At 41.9% G+C, this 17398-nt stretch overlaps 1 protein-coding gene across 2 annotated transcripts in view; it reads left to right on the top strand.

Moving 5' to 3' along the window:
- LOC126299280 (cytokine receptor-like) overlaps positions 1 to 17398 on the top strand; it is a 431253-nt gene that overhangs the window by 400005 nt on the left and 13850 nt on the right. For both annotated transcript variants that reach the window (XM_049991064.1, XM_049991063.1), the window contains one exon: positions 16864 to 16968. In XM_049991064.1, coding sequence (XP_049847021.1) covers positions 16864 to 16968 — 105 coding nt within the window. The remainder of the gene's footprint in view (positions 1 to 16863; positions 16969 to 17398) is intronic.

Raw genomic sequence — 17398 nt, 5'->3', positions numbered from 1 at the left:
GGTAATCTGTGTGTGTCAGATGGAGACATTAAGCTCAGTGGCCTGCTTGGTGCTATTCACAAGGAGAAGGCTATGAGTCTGCACCAGGTTTCACCCTCTCCCTTCTCTCATCCACTCCAACGTGAACACAACACTACACACATCCAAACATTTCAGCTACCTACTTTTATCAGTTACATACACAACTTATATTTCATGATGGAAAGGTGCCCGTGGGTGCGAAGGATAGGGAAAATCTTTCAAATTATCTGACTGAACCCATCCTTAATGGTCTTCCAGCCATTCATGCGATATGACTTTACTTTACTTCATGGGAAATAATAACCATGTAGTTGCAGAAACAGTCACAAACAAAATGTGTACAACAATGAACTTTTCCAAACAATGGATTCCTTCACCTGCTAACAATACAGTGAGCTGACAAATGAGGAGAAGGATGAAGGAAAAGAAGGAGGAGGGCAAATGAAGAGGAGGTGAATGATAATAATAGAGAAGAACAGATGTTCATTGAGGTTACTCAGACATGGTAAAGAATCATCTTACCAGTGAGATTATAAGGTACTAGCAGCAGAAATCATAACTGTTGATGTTATAGCATATGCTCATATGCTGTGTGGCAGTGTGTTGCTGTAAAGACTTTGTTTTCATTCATCACACCTGTCACTGTATAAACCTATCTACCGTCTTCACTCTGCCACTGCTCCCCCCCCCCCCTCCCCCACTCTCCGCTCTTACTCACTGTCTATGCTATAATTTTGCCCTGTGTTTCACATTATTTGCTTCCTGATCCAACAAGTCTTTATCTTCTTCAGTTTAATTACCTTGTGAGAAGAAAGTGTGAAATAATGAACTTTAATATTGAGATGGAAACTATTGTTCAGTAATTTTGCAACAGTGCATAAATTATATAGTAAATGGTAGGATTACTGGTCCTATTAGTAGCATTGATCGGGAAAGAAACATAAATGAATTTATGTGGGAGAAACTAGGGGTTGATGATTTCTCTTTGTTTGTTTATATGTTTTGCACATAATTAGAATCACACATTGTTCACTGTTAGTTCATTATGTATTTTAAATCATTACAAAACATAAATTACTTTTTATAAGTCATAAATATCAGTGGATTTCATAACGTCTGTAATTTTATATAACTAAAGCAATTATTTTTAATGCAACTACAATTTACATTCACAAATGTAAAAAATTAATATAATTGCTGTCATACTGATCTCAACATAACATTCATTATAATCAAAGGCAAGAGTTTCCTGTTGTTACTGGTAAGTGTGAATGTTGATTATGAACAATGGAAATATGTTTCATTTAAACTCAATGAAGTATTGAAGCAATATTTGATATGTTTTTGTTTTGCTGTTTTTCTTTAATTTTACCATTTTACTGAGGAATTGTGTTTTGTAGCACTATATGATACATCTGAATTATTTCCTAGTTTTTAGTACAACATCCTGTTGTGTTATATTATGAACTAGCAATTTTCAAATAAAACATGAATTAAACATTGAAAGTTTCAAAACTATAAATATTCTTTATTTTTAAGCAACAGACAGAAGGATAACTATGTAGAACAAAAATGTCCTGTAGGTTATGTGACCCTTTATACAACCCTCTCTCAGTTTTTAGACTGTTCGCACTTCTGGGTTCTAGGGGAATCTTGTAGGACAGTGATCAAAAATGCAGACAAAATGATTGGAATGCACTCATGCTCAATAGAGTTGTAACTCACCTAACATACAGGTAATGTGGTTACACTCTTAACTGACCAAGGGTACTAGGAAAACTACCATAGCCTACATTTACTGTTGATAGGCTAGCACAGTGTATGGTAGTTTTACAACTCTACACACTCATACTCTCACAGCTAATGAAACAGCCATTGAAATTGAGCATATTCTGTAGAACAGTAAGTTCTGAAACTGGGCAGTCTAATTAACCTCTGGTATCAATGTGACAGCATCAATTCATTTGGACATGAATAGCTGACTGATGGTGATGTCCAAATAAAAAGTGATATAGTGGTTGCAGCAGTGTTTATATAGACATGGATATTTGAATACTTTGATCACCTCTAAAGCGATATATAGTGATAGGAATGGAATATGTTATGCTTGGTTGATGCATGGACAGTCCTTACTCTTGGACCTTACACAGACATGGCCCATGTGGCACGGTGCTGGGAACAGAAATGGCATAAGAATGCATATTTTGTAGGAAGGGCTGGCCGGTAAATACTGCACTATAAAGGTTAGGAATGATTTGTGAGAGGAAATTCTAATTTCATGAAGCCATGAAAGGTTATCGAAATCCTAACAAGAAATATGGATCAGCTGTGTCAGTTCAGAGTAGTAGTGCATAAAGAAACTGGTGTACCATTATCACTAATTATTGGGCTTGGTTAAAGTATTGAGAGCAGACACATAGGAGTGAATGATGTGGGATCTCTGATGGTCAGTCATGTATGGATGAAAGCATTTGGCTGTGAAGATATTAGAATATTAATATTGGATATTTTTAAACATAGTTTTTTATAACACATTTCATTCATTATTATAGGTCTGAACTTTAACTTTTGCTTATTTTAATTTTAATTTTATGTTAAAGCATCTTTTAGAATATCCTGAGATGACATAATGCCTATCTTATTCTCTTTATTTGATACAGAATAGATTGACAACTATGTGGTACATACTTAAATCAATAGTATATGAGCCTGTAGGATTACATTGTGTACAGAAAACGTACAAGTAATGTAGGACACATCAAATGTGGAAAACATTTACTATCACTTATTTCCTGAGAAGCAACCATTTTGGTTATGCTCTCCAACATCACAGGTTATAAACAATAATATATAAAAATTTAATTTAGTAGATGTTCTTTAACACTTTAAATTCCATTTCCACCAGATAGTCTTTGGGCTTGAGAGTTTGCATCATATATACTACAATCCAGATTTTTAGGCAGACTTTCTAGAAGTTTGATAGCTGAATTCTGAGGTCCTTTTTCAAGCCTTCTCAGTTGGTGAGATACTCTTCATGTGTTATTCTTCCCCCATGTTTTATGGGCGTTTACACTAGCATGCGCAATCCACTCTGAACTTTCTTTTGTGATGTGTAGTATTGTTCTGTGTCTGTATAATTATTTAAAATCTGTTTCTGCATGTTTCAGAAGTCCTTCTTTTTAAAATGCTCCTAATTGCTTTTTTTCTAATGTGAACACTCTTTTTGTTTCTTGGATGTTTGAGTTTCACCACATTGCCACTCCATGCTGCAGGTACAGTCCAAAGAGACCAAAGCCATTTTACTACTTACTGCTGTAGCTGCTTCATTATGAGTATGATGATGCTCAGTTCCTTAGAAACAGGATTACTATGCTGTTTCAATTTCGGTGCATTGTCTGCAGTAACACTTTAGAAACTAGTGGATAATTCTTCTTCCAGCTTTGTGTCATCCACCTCAATATTTATTTTTACAGGCTTCTCTTTCTTCTTGAACACTGTATACATAGTTTTTTCAGGTTATTTTCCCTGAGCCATTGAGCTGTGATATGTGCAGAAATATATGTTCTTCTCACAAGCTGTCCCACATTTCGTTCACTGTTCAGTATTTTCATGTCATCTGCATACAGGATTTTCTTATCTTTATCTTCAACACTTTCACCACTAACAGATAGTTTAAACAGCAACAGCCACTTTACTGATCCCCACAGCACCCCATATTTGATGGCTCTGGTTTCTGACTGTTATAAGCTTCCTATTGATACATACTGTTTCCTGTTGCTTAGGTATGATTGTATCCACTCAAATGCCATAGTTTTCCAGTTTTGGAATACGTCTTTCATTGGCAATGGTATCAAATGCTTTGGATAGGTCTAGAAATAACTTTTTATCATTTAAGGCCTGTATAATGTATTCTGGCAGGCTGGCAGTTGCTGATTTTGTAGATTTACCCTTTCTGAAACCATGCTGTGACACTAAAAACGTATTTTGCTTGTCCAGGTAATGAACTAATCTATCAAAATAAGCATTTCCAGGATTTCTGATAAACCTAGTATAAGCAAAACTGGTCTGTAGTTGAAACTTCCTAGCAGATTAAAACTGTGTGCCAGTAACTGAACGGGACCTTTGCCTTTTGTGGGCAAGTGCCCTGTAGTTGTTGGGGACATCCTTATCCCCTTTCTGGCACACTGCCACAACCCTGCTTATCTTCAGTTTTGGTTCAATATTTCATCACCACCAGCTGATTTGTTGGACTTTAATTTCTTTATAGTCTTCCTCAGTTTGTCTTCTGTTATTGGTTTCAAGAAAGCGATGCTGTATGATATTTTTGATAGCTTGGTAATCTTCTTTTTTGGACTGTCTTTCCAATCTTAAGCTTTCTACCCAATTTATATAATTACCGTAGAGGATGTTTGCTATTTCTCTTCCCTCTGTAACCACTAAGTTGTCTATTCTCATTAACCTGATCTCTGTTTATTTGTTTGGTCAATATTTTTCCTTTCTTTCAGTATTAATTGCGTAAAAAGCTGCCTTTATTGTATGTTTTGAGTTCATTATGTTAGTGTTAATTCCCTTGCTTTTACCTGTATTATCATTTTTGCTTACTTCTTTTAGGATATTTTATAGTTGAAGTGCGGACGTGTGGTATCACCGCTTACGGTCATTAATGTGCGGTGAACCGGCTTTATGCCGTGCCCACGCACTATGTTCAAGGGAGAGGCTTGGTGACGGAATGACTACAGCAGTTTTGTCGTGACACATTTATTCGTTGGCAGACTTACTCTACGTTAAAAATGCAATGCATCATTAATGTTCGTCTGTAAAGGCATGTTGCACCAGCGGTACGGCTCGATCACAGATCCCGGAGGTGTACACTCGAGTGATCAGCTGTGGCGCGACCGCGTGGACCGAGTGAGATAGTGAGATAAACGCCGCGTAGCCGAATGTCCAGCTCCTGGCGTAAGCGGTAGCGCCGTGATGTCCGCGGAAGGGAGGTAGGCACTGTCAACCGGAAGGGTGCACTCTGCGAAACGAGCGACTGCGTTTCAGACTGTGCATACACGTTTGCGGGGGTGTCACGTTAACTTTACACACGTGGTCCGCGCCGGCGAAGTTGGTGGAGCGGTGACATGTGTCGCGTTGCATTGACTGGCTCGCACTGTACCCTTGCTTTGTTCCGTGTGTCCGGTGTGTGACACACCGTTGCCAAAATTCGGCGTAGCGGTATAGCTGCACTCGTGAATGCCGGGCGTCGCTTACTTGTGTTGGCTGTGCGATAGTTGAGCCCTTCGCGCATTTGAACGGTGCAGCTGCCACACAGATCCCCCTTGGAGAGCAGAGTTCCGTAGCTGCTAAAGCGCGGCAGTCTCTCTGTGGCTCACGTGTGTTCAAAGTTAGCGTGGTGCACGAAGACAGTGCGGCAGTGTTGGCGGGCGTCAGTCAGCATTGGAAGGGCGGCGGCCCGTGCCGGACTGGGGAGCGTGCGGTGGGTGTGTCCTCGCGTGGTCGGCTAGTGACAGTGGCGTGAAGCACTGGCCACAACTGTCCGTAGCATGCGCAGTGAAGGCGCGCGCTGCAGCTCATTTGGTATTACATCTTGGAGGCACTGACATCTTAATAATAATCCACAAGAGCTACACAACAAGTTCACTATTTACATTATTCAGAGTGACAAGTCCGAGTGTTCATATGTTACAACGTTCCACATGTTCACCAAGTGACTCAGTCGCGTGAACACAGCGCAGCATTCGAACCGACCTTGATGCTCGAGACAACGGAGGTCCAGAGAATATGCGCGAGTGCGGTACCATAGGGACTCGAACGCGGGTCCGGTAGCTGCGACGGACAAGCCGGCTGGTGTGGAGTGCAATCCCCAGAGCTCGACAGCGACCGCATATAAGTTAAACTGACGTGGATGCCGAACCGGCCTCAACGCTGGACACGGCGGAGGCAGAAGGATACGAACGTGGTCCAGGAGCTGCAACGGACACGGAAGGCGTCGTCCGGGGCTCGGCTGGAGGTACCGGCCGAGGGCGCGGGCAGCTGGAGCCGGATCTCTACACTGGACAGCGGCTCGTACCGCCGGATTCTGACGGCGTTTCGCAGCTCGTGGACGCCTCATTCTGTCGGCGTTCGGCCACTCGGGCACAAGTTTGCTGTTTTGGGTGGCGCGGCGCAACACGGGCGTTTGAATCAGATGCAGCGGCTGACATGCGTGATGTAGTCCACTGGCGGCTGTGGTGGAGACGACCGGTCACCTGGGCGGGGTGGTAGTAGGCGCACATGGCGACGCAATGACAGCAGGCTGCACCTGTGTATCACTGGCGGCTATGGGTGCGCGCTCCGTCTCACCGCTGGTAACCAGATCTCCCACCGGGTCGAAGAAATGCGTGGCTGTTGGAGTGGGCAAGATGTAAGCTGGCTTGACGCGGTCGACTGACACTGCAGAGGGCTTCCCATTGCACTCGATGACCAGCATTTTGTCTCCTCAGACGATCATGTGACGTGGTCCGCTGGGGCAGCCGGAGAGGTGGCTGTACTGCGTCCGTACGCAACATGACGTGCGTGCAGCGCTGCAGGACAGCGTGCACGAATACATTCCCAGTGCCGTGCCGCGTCAGTGCGTGCGCTCGGAGGCCGACCGTGTGAGTGCACAGGCGGTCTGCCAGAGTGGGTGCCGCGGCACCGTGTGGCAGTGGTACACCCTCGACGAAATCGCCCAGGATTGTCAGAGACTGTCCGTATATGAGGTAGGCAGGTGACGCATCGATCTCCTCCTTCGGCGATACTGGCAGGCCGAGCAGCACCAGTAGGAGTGTCTCTGACCACGAGGTGTCGTGGCAAGCCAGGGCGGCTTTCAGACGCCGGATGGTAGCTTGTTGTCCTCTGTCACTGGATGCCACACAGTCTGGCGACGTGCGTGAACGATGCGCAGTCGAACTGGCGGCCACAGTCAGTTGTCACGTGAGTGGGACATTTGAAACGTGCCACCCAGGTGTCAACAAATGCGGTGGCGACGGTCTCGGTGGTGATGTCCGCGACGGGCATTGTTTCCGGCCAAGCGAGTGAAGTGGTCCACCATAGTTAGCTGATACTGCTTGCCTTGAGAGAGAGGAAGCGGGCCGACGAGGTCCATGTGCACGTGTGCAAATCGGCGTCTCACGTCAGAGAAGGTGCCCACGGGTGCGACGGTGTGCCTTCCAACTTTGGCGTGCTGACATGCCGTGCAAATGTGCGCCCATTCGCGACAGTCCTTCCAAAGCCCGGGCCAGACGAAACGCGAGCCACGAGCGTCGCAGTGGTGTTGGTGCCGGGGTGTGACAGTCGGTGGACGCGGTAGGAGGCACTGCGCCGGAATTTCTCCGGAAGGAACGGTCGGTGCGTGCCGGTTGAGATGTCACACTAAATCTTCCGTGCAGAGCCGGGGACAGGCACCAGCTTTAGTTGCAGGCCGCTGGAAGTTTCGTGACGGAAGCGGTGCAGTTCTTCATCACACTCCTGTACTTGGGCGACGTTCTCAAAGTTCACACGGGGTGACATGATAGCACACGCTCGGGACAAACAATCGGCGACGATATTGTCTATCCCCAAAATGTGTCGGATCACGTCGGGGTCACCAGTGAAGCGGGGACGTGTGGTATCACCGCTTACGGGCATTAACATGCGGTGAAGCGGCTTTATTGGCGTGCCCACGCACTATGTTCAAGGGAGAGGCTTGGTGACGGAATGACTACAGTAGTTTTGTCATAACACATTTATTCTTTGGAAGACTTACACTACGTTACAAATGCAATGCATCATTAACGATCATCCGTACAGGCGTGTTGCCCTAACGGTACAGCTCGATCACAGATCCCAGAGGGTGTACACTCCAGTGATCAGCCGTGGTGAGACCGCGTGGACCGAGCAAGATAATGGCCACGTCGCCGAATGTCCAGCTCCTGGCGCAAGCGGAAGCACCGCAATGTCCACGGAAGGGAGGAAGGCACTGTCGAATGGAAGGGTGCACTACGCGAACCGAGTGACTGCGTTTCAGACTGCGCGTATGCATTTGCGGGGGAGTCACGTTAACTCGACGCACGTGGTCCGCGACGGTGAGGGGAGTCACGTTGACTCGACGCACGTGGTCCACGACGGTGAAGATGGTGGAGCAGAGACGTGTGTCATGTTGCGTTGACCGGCTCGCACTGTCCCCTTACTTTGTTCCGTGTGTCCGGTGTGCGACGCACCGTTGCCAAAATTTGGCGTAGCAGTATAGCTGCACTCGTGAATGCCGGGCGTCGCTTACTTGTGTCGGCTGTGCCGTAGTTCAGCCCAACGGTGCGGCCGCCACATAGTTTTCAGCTTTGCCCATCTGGCTGAGATCCTGCAGCTTCCTATGCTGTTCTAATATTTCATTGGTAATCCGCTGTGTTTGATTCTGAAGCTACTCTTGTCTTTATACTTTGGGGAATGCTATATTAAAATGATATTTAATTGTTGTAATAACTGAAGCAGACTTTTCATTTATATTGTGTACCAGTAGGGCTTCATTCCATGTTTCCCTATTCCATATTGTTTCAAGTTGTTAATATTTTGCTCACTGATGTTCGTTTTGATTCTGACGCTATGTCATTACTTCAGCAAAAGCAGATCAGCTGTCCATGATGGTCAGGTATTTCTGTCTGAACTACATGTGACTCACAGTCATATTCATTAATATTAGTAATAATGTCAATAACTGCCTGACTTTGAAAAGGTTACTCCTGTTGCCTCCATGTTATAAGGTATTGACAATTCTTCAAAATCCTGCCTTTCTTAAATCCTTTTCCCATTTCAATACTGAAATTTCCACATAACTTAGTACTTCATCATTTTTATGGGACTTACTTTTAAATGGTATAATGATTCTATGGTGTTGGTATTGTATGTGTCTAAGGGATAAAAAAATTCATTTGCCTTATTTCAGGATAAAAATAAAGTTGGTTATACAGATGTGACATGTTACACTCTCCAGTCATGTTAATGTGACCATGTGTAAGCAGCCCAAGTAACCACCTTTTGCAGCACAGACATGAACAAAGAGAGTTAATGAGATTCTGAAAGGTACTGACAGGGATGTGGAGACATACCAACTCCAGAGCTGTAGCTAGGTGCATTTTTGATCGGATGTAAATATAGGATATTTGTTGGCCAAGGGAGTACGGCAAACTCTTCCCGGTGCTCTTCAAGCCACGCACGTGCACTGCGAGCTGTGCAATACATTGCAGTGCCCTGCTGGTAGATGCAACTGTGCTGAGGAAAAACAGACTGCACATAGGGGTGGACATGGTCCCTAAGGATAAATACATACTCGTGTTGATCCACTCTGCCTTACAGAATAACAAGAGTATCCAGGAATGTCCTCTGGCCGGGGCTCTTCCGTCAATTCATTCAGACATTTCATGCCCTACATACCGACAGCCATCTATCTAATCTGAAAAGGCCACCTTTAGCTGCTCAATGGATATCCAGTTGCAATATTGGCATGCAAATCTCAGCCTTCATCCCCAATGAACGGCAGTGAGCACGGGATCACGAACCAGGCGCCTACTGTGGAGGCCCATAATGTAGCATTGTTTACTGAATGGTCATTGAGGAGACACTACTGGCAACCCATTGGTTTATGTGGGCAGCCAGTTGCACATGTGTTCACATACTCATCTATCATTCACCCCTGTCATTTGTAGCAGCTGGTGCACTACAGCTGCCTCAGTGCCAGTTTTGGACAGCGCCATTTTGCCATGCACAGTATATTTTATCCATGGTGGCACAGTTTACATCAGATTAGTTACTCTATATCCACATTATGACAGTGACTGTACTGTTTTCCATGTCCCCCAGTGAAGTTTACACCCTCCACTGCTTATGCTGTCCCTTTCCATCTGTAAGTGTTTATTGCACAATGATGTTAAACATCAGTTTTGGTCACATTAATATGATTGCACAGTATATAAATACTTGTTATCTTCTTTATGAAGTACATTCTGTTAAGAACTGACATAAAAATGGCACATAACACAAGTCTATGATTTATTGCAGAAGGCTTATTTTTTGTGTGCCATGAATGAGCATATGTGACTTTGCATTAGAAGCTGCATTCGAAAAATTCCCTTAATGATCTCAGAAAATAATGGAACCAAGAATCATAAACAAAATACCTATACTGGTCTTCAAACTAATCACTATTAGCTGGAACACACATACGGCTTCATGTGCAAACCTATTGGGAATTGTCAGCAAACACTTATTGTGGAATTTCTCAAAGCATCTTGGCCTTGTGTTGTTGGGTATCTGCATCATTACAGAACATGAGAGCTTTTGTTACCAATATAACCCAGAGATCAATAACAGTCAGTATCATGGTGTTCATTGTCTTACTTATCTCCCAAAGAAAGTTGGGTGACAAAATCGAGATTAAGACAATGCTCTTCACCTTTCTTAACAGCAATTTGTACCTGAGAATGGTGGGGACGATAATGAACACAGTGCTATTGACAGTTTCTCAGTCTCTGAATCATACTGGTAGCACCATGTCTCATGTCGTGTAATAATGCAGATGCCCAACAGCATTTGACCACGGTCTTCCAAAAGCTTAGCATCTGATGTCAGAAGTGTGGTGGGCATTTTAACGGCAGCCAGTATTTTGTTTGTAGCTCTTGTTTCCTTTATATTCTGAGACCATTCGCCAAACTTTTAATATATATCTTTCTAAAAACAAAGCAAGTGGATAAACAGAAAGTTAAAGTCAAGTAGTATGAGAAGAGGAAAATCTTTGAGGTTATATTACTAATATGGTGGCCATTTTGAAAGTCACAATATTTGATGCAACTTGTAATTTTGATGTGGAAAGGGGGTCATGTGGCATATAAAACACATAGAGAATTACGTGAGAATAATGATGATGTATTTAATTTGAGCAAAGCTTTGATAATTCCTATGCTATGTTGCATTCTGTGCAGAAAGAAGCTAACTCTGGTAGTAACACTTGAAGTTTACATGTTGCGCTCAATGTGTTGTCTAATCCATTGTAAGATTGTTATTATCCGCTTCACCCATTCCTTACTGGCTTTAACCAACAAATTTGCCCAGAACAATGTGGAGCACCACTATGCTGAAAGAAAGTTGGATATGTCCCATCTTCAGACAGCAGTGATTGAATCACATCCTCAAAAAAAAAAAAAAAAAAAAAAAAAAAAAAAAAAAAAAAAAAATAATTCAAATGGCTCTGAGCACTATGGGACTTAACTTCTGAGGTCATCAGTCCCCTAGAACTTGGAACTACTTAAACCTAACTAACCTAAGGACATCACACACATCCATGCCCGAGGCAAGATTCGAACCTGCAACCGTAGCGGTCGCTCGGTTCCAGACTGTAGCGCCTACAACTGCTTGGCCACTCTAGCAGGTCTTCATCTAATAACTACTGATAATGGACTACCATTAGTGGACCCACAATGAAGGAGGATCCAACAATACAAGAATGTCATATTAATGCATATGTCATTTTTATGCATCAGCTACTTTTGATGAATTCATCCAGAGTTGGTTGACGTCTGACCAGTATCTGTGACTCTATTTATTTTTCTCTCCTCATCATGGAATTATCTCCATCCATATACACTTTGTCACAGGAGAAACAACATTTTACATTTGTGTGTCATGTATTCTGCAAACTAAACACTCCGATCTCATCATTCTTCAACATTTGCATTTTGGAAGGATGTCACGCATGTGTACACAAAATTCTTCTTTTTGATGTATTACTGACTCCAGTTTCGTGCTAGATGTGACAAGGAGTGTGCTCTGAGTGCTTACTGAACATCAGTTGATGTTGCTTCATCCACAGCAATTTTTGCTGTAGGGCTTAATGTTTGTTTGTGACAGATCCAATTTCATTGAATTTCAGGGGAAGTTTAGCCACTGGTGTGCCTGGCTTGTTTTGGGTTAACGTCCTCTATGAGTTAAGGTCCTCTATGATAACATGGGTGCTCCAGTCTCACAATAACAGGACAATCTCAGTGTGTTCAGCCTGTGTAAATGTCGCTATCTTTCACATCACTGGTAAGAAATAAATATGAGCCATATCTCAAGAATGAATGAAACAATGCATGAATAAAGGATACCATTACTTTTCTCATGTAATTCTCTGTCTGTCTGATATGTCACATGATTTCTATTTGAAAATAATGAGTTGCGTCCAAGGTGGAGGTTTCCCAAATGGCTTCCGTCTTGGTAACATAGACCCACAGGTTTTTCAGTTCTCCCATATTATACTGCCCCCCCCCCCCCCTCCCCCGGCTGTCCCCTGCCATCAAATTTAAATTTCAAACAATGGAAACTAATAATATTATTGGCTTTAAATTTCTGTTTATTAATGCGTTTTGTTTTAGAAGGGTGGTTCCACACCTATGGACCACCTTGTATTTACGCCCACATGATCAGACATCAGCAAATAAAGTACCAGTCCTCAATTGGCAAAATTATAGATGGTGCAGATATAAAAGAAATTATTAACTTAAGTTTTAGATTACTGATTGTCACCTTTACAAAAATGATTCCTGCATTTACTGAGTTCAAATTAATTTGAACTTGAGTGTACGAGAAATTCAGATAGTGTACAAATCAATGGTTAAGCAAGAAATATTACAGATTCCTATTCCATAACTACATAGCCTTTTTTAATTACTGTTACTGTATTTTATTTTTGTAGGCCTAGTTGTAGTATAGCTGAATACCTGGCGAAACCTTAATTTTTAACTGCAAACTTTCAAGTTGTATGCACACTGAGTTTCACATAGTGTTTTGTGCTGTGATCACAGACATTCAAATTTATACTACGTTCAACTAAGTTAGTTTTAAACAGAGGGAAACATTTTCAGTATGTAGACATTTCCAAGAGGTAATGCAGATGGATGTTGGAAGAGAGTTTTGCAGGCGTGTGTAGAATTTGCACCATGCATTGCCTTTATGTCTCCTCTTGAGTGAGAAAAAGGACTGAGTAAGATTGAGAGTTTACCAAAAATATGATATCATACTGGTCATACATTTAAAAAAAGCAAGTTTTGTGTACCTGATGTGGTGGATCTGCCCTCTCAGCAGAGTGAGTGGCAGATGGTAATGTGTTTGAGGCAGAGGACCAATTTGAAGACTGGTCATCTGGTTTTGCTCACTCACCCAGTGAGTAGGTAGGTGGCTGCTCCTTCAGTAGGATCTGAGCAGGCACATGGGGGGAGGGGTTTACTAGGTATTGGGAGCTCCAACACTAGGCATGTTATGGAGCTGCTTAGGCAGATAGCAATCAGGACTGAAAAGAAAGCCAATGTGCACTTGTTATGTCTGTTGGATCTCACCTGACAGCTACTGTGGAAGGTGCAGACATCTGCAACTTGTGGCTCGTGTCGGCACCGATGATACCTGTTGCATGGGTTCTGAGACCATCCTCAGCTGATTCATGTGGCCAGCGGAATTCATCACTTGGGGTGCAAGCAGAGCCCGCAATTTGCAGCGTCGTTCTCAGAGTTGATCGGAGTGCTTTGGTTTGGAACCGAGTGGAGGGTTTCAACCAAAGGCTTCATTGATTCTGTGACAGTCTTTGCTGCAGATTTCTAGGCCTGCATTATCAGTTGGGGATTTGTAGGACTTGCCTTGATATGTCAGAGGTGCACTACACAAAGGAAGCAGCTACTGGGGTAGCAAATTACTTGTGGAGTACACATGAGAGTTTTTTTAGGCTAGGAGGTAGTTTGAGGTACTCTGATGAACACTCGCCAGATAATATGTGGCAAGGGAAGTCAGACTAGATTCAGAGTGAAGACAATTTTACAGTCAAAATTTTATAAGTAAACTGTCAAAGTATTTGTAACAAAGTTCCCAAATTTACTGCTCTCAAGGAAAGTTCTTGCACTTTAATTATTCTTGGGACTGAGAGCTGGCTGAAACCCAAAGTAGAAAGCTCTGAGATATTTAGCAAGTCATGGATGTATATCTGAAAGTGAGATTAGAGACCATAGGATGGGGAGTGTTCACTGCAGTTGACAAAAATATTTCCTCTATTGAGTTCAAAGTTGAGTGGGATGGTGAAATTATCTGGTCATGTATAAAATGTCTAGGTAAAACCAAGTTAATTATTGGATTTTTTTATCAGCCACCTGATTCTGCTGTGAAAGTACAAGAGTCATTCAAAGAAAATCTACTATCTGTAGTGTATAAATACCCAAGTCATGCAGTGCTAGTTGGAGGCGACTTTAACCCACTATGTATAGACCAGGATGTGCATGGATTAATTGCAGGGGGTACAGATAGACAGTCATGCAAAGTACTTTTGAACATATTTTCTGAAAACTGTCTTGAGCAGCTACTTCAGCAGCCCACCATGCAGTGGAAATATTTTAGACCTTGTAGCTATAAATAGGTTGGGCATTATCAACAACATCAGTATAGAAATGGGGATTAGCAATCATATGCTATTATAGCAACTATGGTTATGAAAGTTGATAAACTATGAGAGCATTTCTGCTAGAAATAGCAGATAAGCAGTTGTTAGCATCTCACTTAGACAGTGAACTGCACTACTTAGTTCCAGTGAGATGGACATAGAGGAATTATGGGTAAAGTTTAAGCAGATTGTAAATTGTGGTCTTGAGAATTATGTGCCTAGTAAGTGGATTAAGGGTGGAAAAGACCCACCATGGTTTAATAGCAGTATTTGAAAAATGCTGAGGAAGCGTAGGCTGTTACACTCTCATTTCAAAAGAAAATTGCAAATGATGACAAGCAGAGTTTAGTAGAGATTCGTGCATCTGTGAAAAGATCTATGCATTAAGCATACAACATCTACCATAATCATACCTTAACGAAAGATCTGGCAGAGAAGCTGAGAAATTTCTGGTATTATGTAAATTTTCTAAGTGGGTCTAAGGCTTCCATTCAGTCACTTGTTGACAAGTCTGGTGTGGCAGCAGAAGACAGCAAAACAAAATGCAAAGTTTTAAATTTCAAATTTAAGAAAATTTTTCACACAGGAAAGTTGTACAAACATACCATAATTTGACCATTGGGCAGACTCCATACAGATGACAAAGTAATAAGCACCCGTGCCATAGAGAAACAACTGAAAGAGTTCAAAACAAAAAAATCATCAGGTCAGGACGAGATCCCAGTTTGGTTTTTCAAAGAGTACTCTGCAGCATTCGTCCCTTACCTAGCCTGCATTTATCATGAAACTCTCACCCAGTGCAAAGTCCCTAGTAAATGGAAAGAACTGCAGGTGACTCCTGTATATAAGAAGGGCAAAACCTGGAACTACAACACAAAAAGACGAAAATTCCTACCATCCGTCTGCAGCAGAAACCTTGAAACATTCTCAGTTCTAATATAATAAATTTTCTTGAGACTGAGAATCTTATGTCCATGAATCAGAATGGTTTTAGAAAGAAGCACTTATGTGAAACTCAGCTTGGCCTTTTCTCACATGATACACGGTGAACTATGGATGAAGGGCAACAGGCAAATTGCTATTTCTAGATTTTGAGAAAATCTTTGACATTGTGCACCATTTCTGACTCTTAATGAAGGTGTGAGTATATGGAATAGCTTCACAGATATTGGAGTGGTTTGAAGACTTCTTAAGTTTTAGAACCCAGTATGTTGTCCTTGATGGCAAGTGTTCATCAGAGATACGGGTATTGTCAGGACTGAGGCAGCAGTTTGCTGTCATTTGCTGATGATGCCGTGGAGTATAGTAAGGTATCAAAATTGAGTGACAGTAGAAGGATATAAGATGACTTAGACAAAATTTTTAGTTGGTGAGATGAACAGCTGATAGCTCTAAATGTAGAAAAATGTGTTCATGCAGATGAGCAGGAGAAACAAATCTGTAATGTTCAGATATATCATTAGTAGTGTTTCGCCTGACACAGCCACATCATTTAAATATCTGGGCATAGTGTTGCAAAGCGATGAGAAATGGTATGTGTATGTCAGAATTTATGGTAGGAAAGGCGAATGGTCAACTTTGCTTTATTGGGAGAATTATAGAAAGTGTGAGTCATCTGTAAACAAGACCACATATAGAATGCTAGTGTGACCTATTCTTGGGATCCATACCAGGCCATATTAAAGTAAGACATCAAGGCAGTCAGAGGTGGGCTGCTAGATTTGTTACCAGCAGGTTCAAACAGCACACAAGTGTTATGGACATGCTTCAGAAAATCAAATGGGAATCCCTGGAGAGAAGATGACATTCTTTTCATGGAAAGCTATTGAGAAAATTTAGAGAACAAACATTTGAAGCAGACTGCTGCCAACATACACTGTGTGTAAGTACCATGAAGATAAGACACGAGAAATTAGAGCTCATACGGAAGCATATAGACAGTAGTTTTCCCTTGTTCTATTTGTAAGTGGAGCAGCAAAGCAAGTGACTAGAAGTGGTATGGGGTGCTGTCCGCCACATGTCATACGGTGTGTTATGGAGTAACTATATAAATATAGATGTAGATGCATGGTCCCACATGTGTGAGAACATCTGCCTGAAAACTTTGTAGAGAAATTAATGTGAAGTATGTTGAACACTTTGTTATACATATTGATGCATTAAGATCTGCTGCATGACAGCAGTGAAGGAATTCAGTTCCATTGCATATTTATGATGATAGGACTAACTTTGACTCTTTGAAATCTTATAGTACATAAATTTTGAGAGGGAATTAAAAATGTTATATGATTAAATATCTTCTTTTAGATGTAACACTGCCTTGTATTACATAAATTATTATGAGAGAATAATTGACTCTAACAGCTTGATACTTGACTATTGTAATGCAGCTGGACAGAGATTGGCTTCAAAATCATTCAGGGCATAGAGATGAACAGCTGTATGTAGCCATGGAGAGAGATATGCCAGCCAACTGTGGAACCGAAATGGAGCAGGTAAGAAATTTTAGGCTTAACTCTTGATGTAATTTAAAATGTAATACATAGGATGTTCTTAAACTGTTTTTGCTATTCTTACCAAACCTAATTCTCTATTCCATAAGTGCATGATTTAAACTTAAGGAAAATTGAGTACCAGAGTTGTAATTACAAAAAGTGGAAATCATTACAAAGTAGATGAATATTATAAACAGATATTTCCAGAATGAACTTCCATTCTGCAACAGAGTTTGCACTTATTTAAATCTTTCTGGCAGATTAAAGCTATGTTTTGGATTAAGACTAGTACCAAAAAACTTTTTCTTTCATGGCAGAATGCTCTACCAACTGAGATACACAGGCATGGCTCACAATCCCCCTCACACCTCTTACTTTCCTGGTAACTCTCTCCGTCTTTCCAAACATCACAAAATTAATACCAGAAGAT

This window comes from Schistocerca gregaria, chromosome X (assembly GCF_023897955.1).
Source record: "Schistocerca gregaria isolate iqSchGreg1 chromosome X, iqSchGreg1.2, whole genome shotgun sequence".
NCBI lineage: Eukaryota > Metazoa > Arthropoda > Insecta > Orthoptera > Acrididae > Schistocerca > Schistocerca gregaria.
The sequence above is the reverse complement of the archived record's forward strand: the minus strand, read 5'-3'. Positions and strand labels throughout refer to the sequence as shown.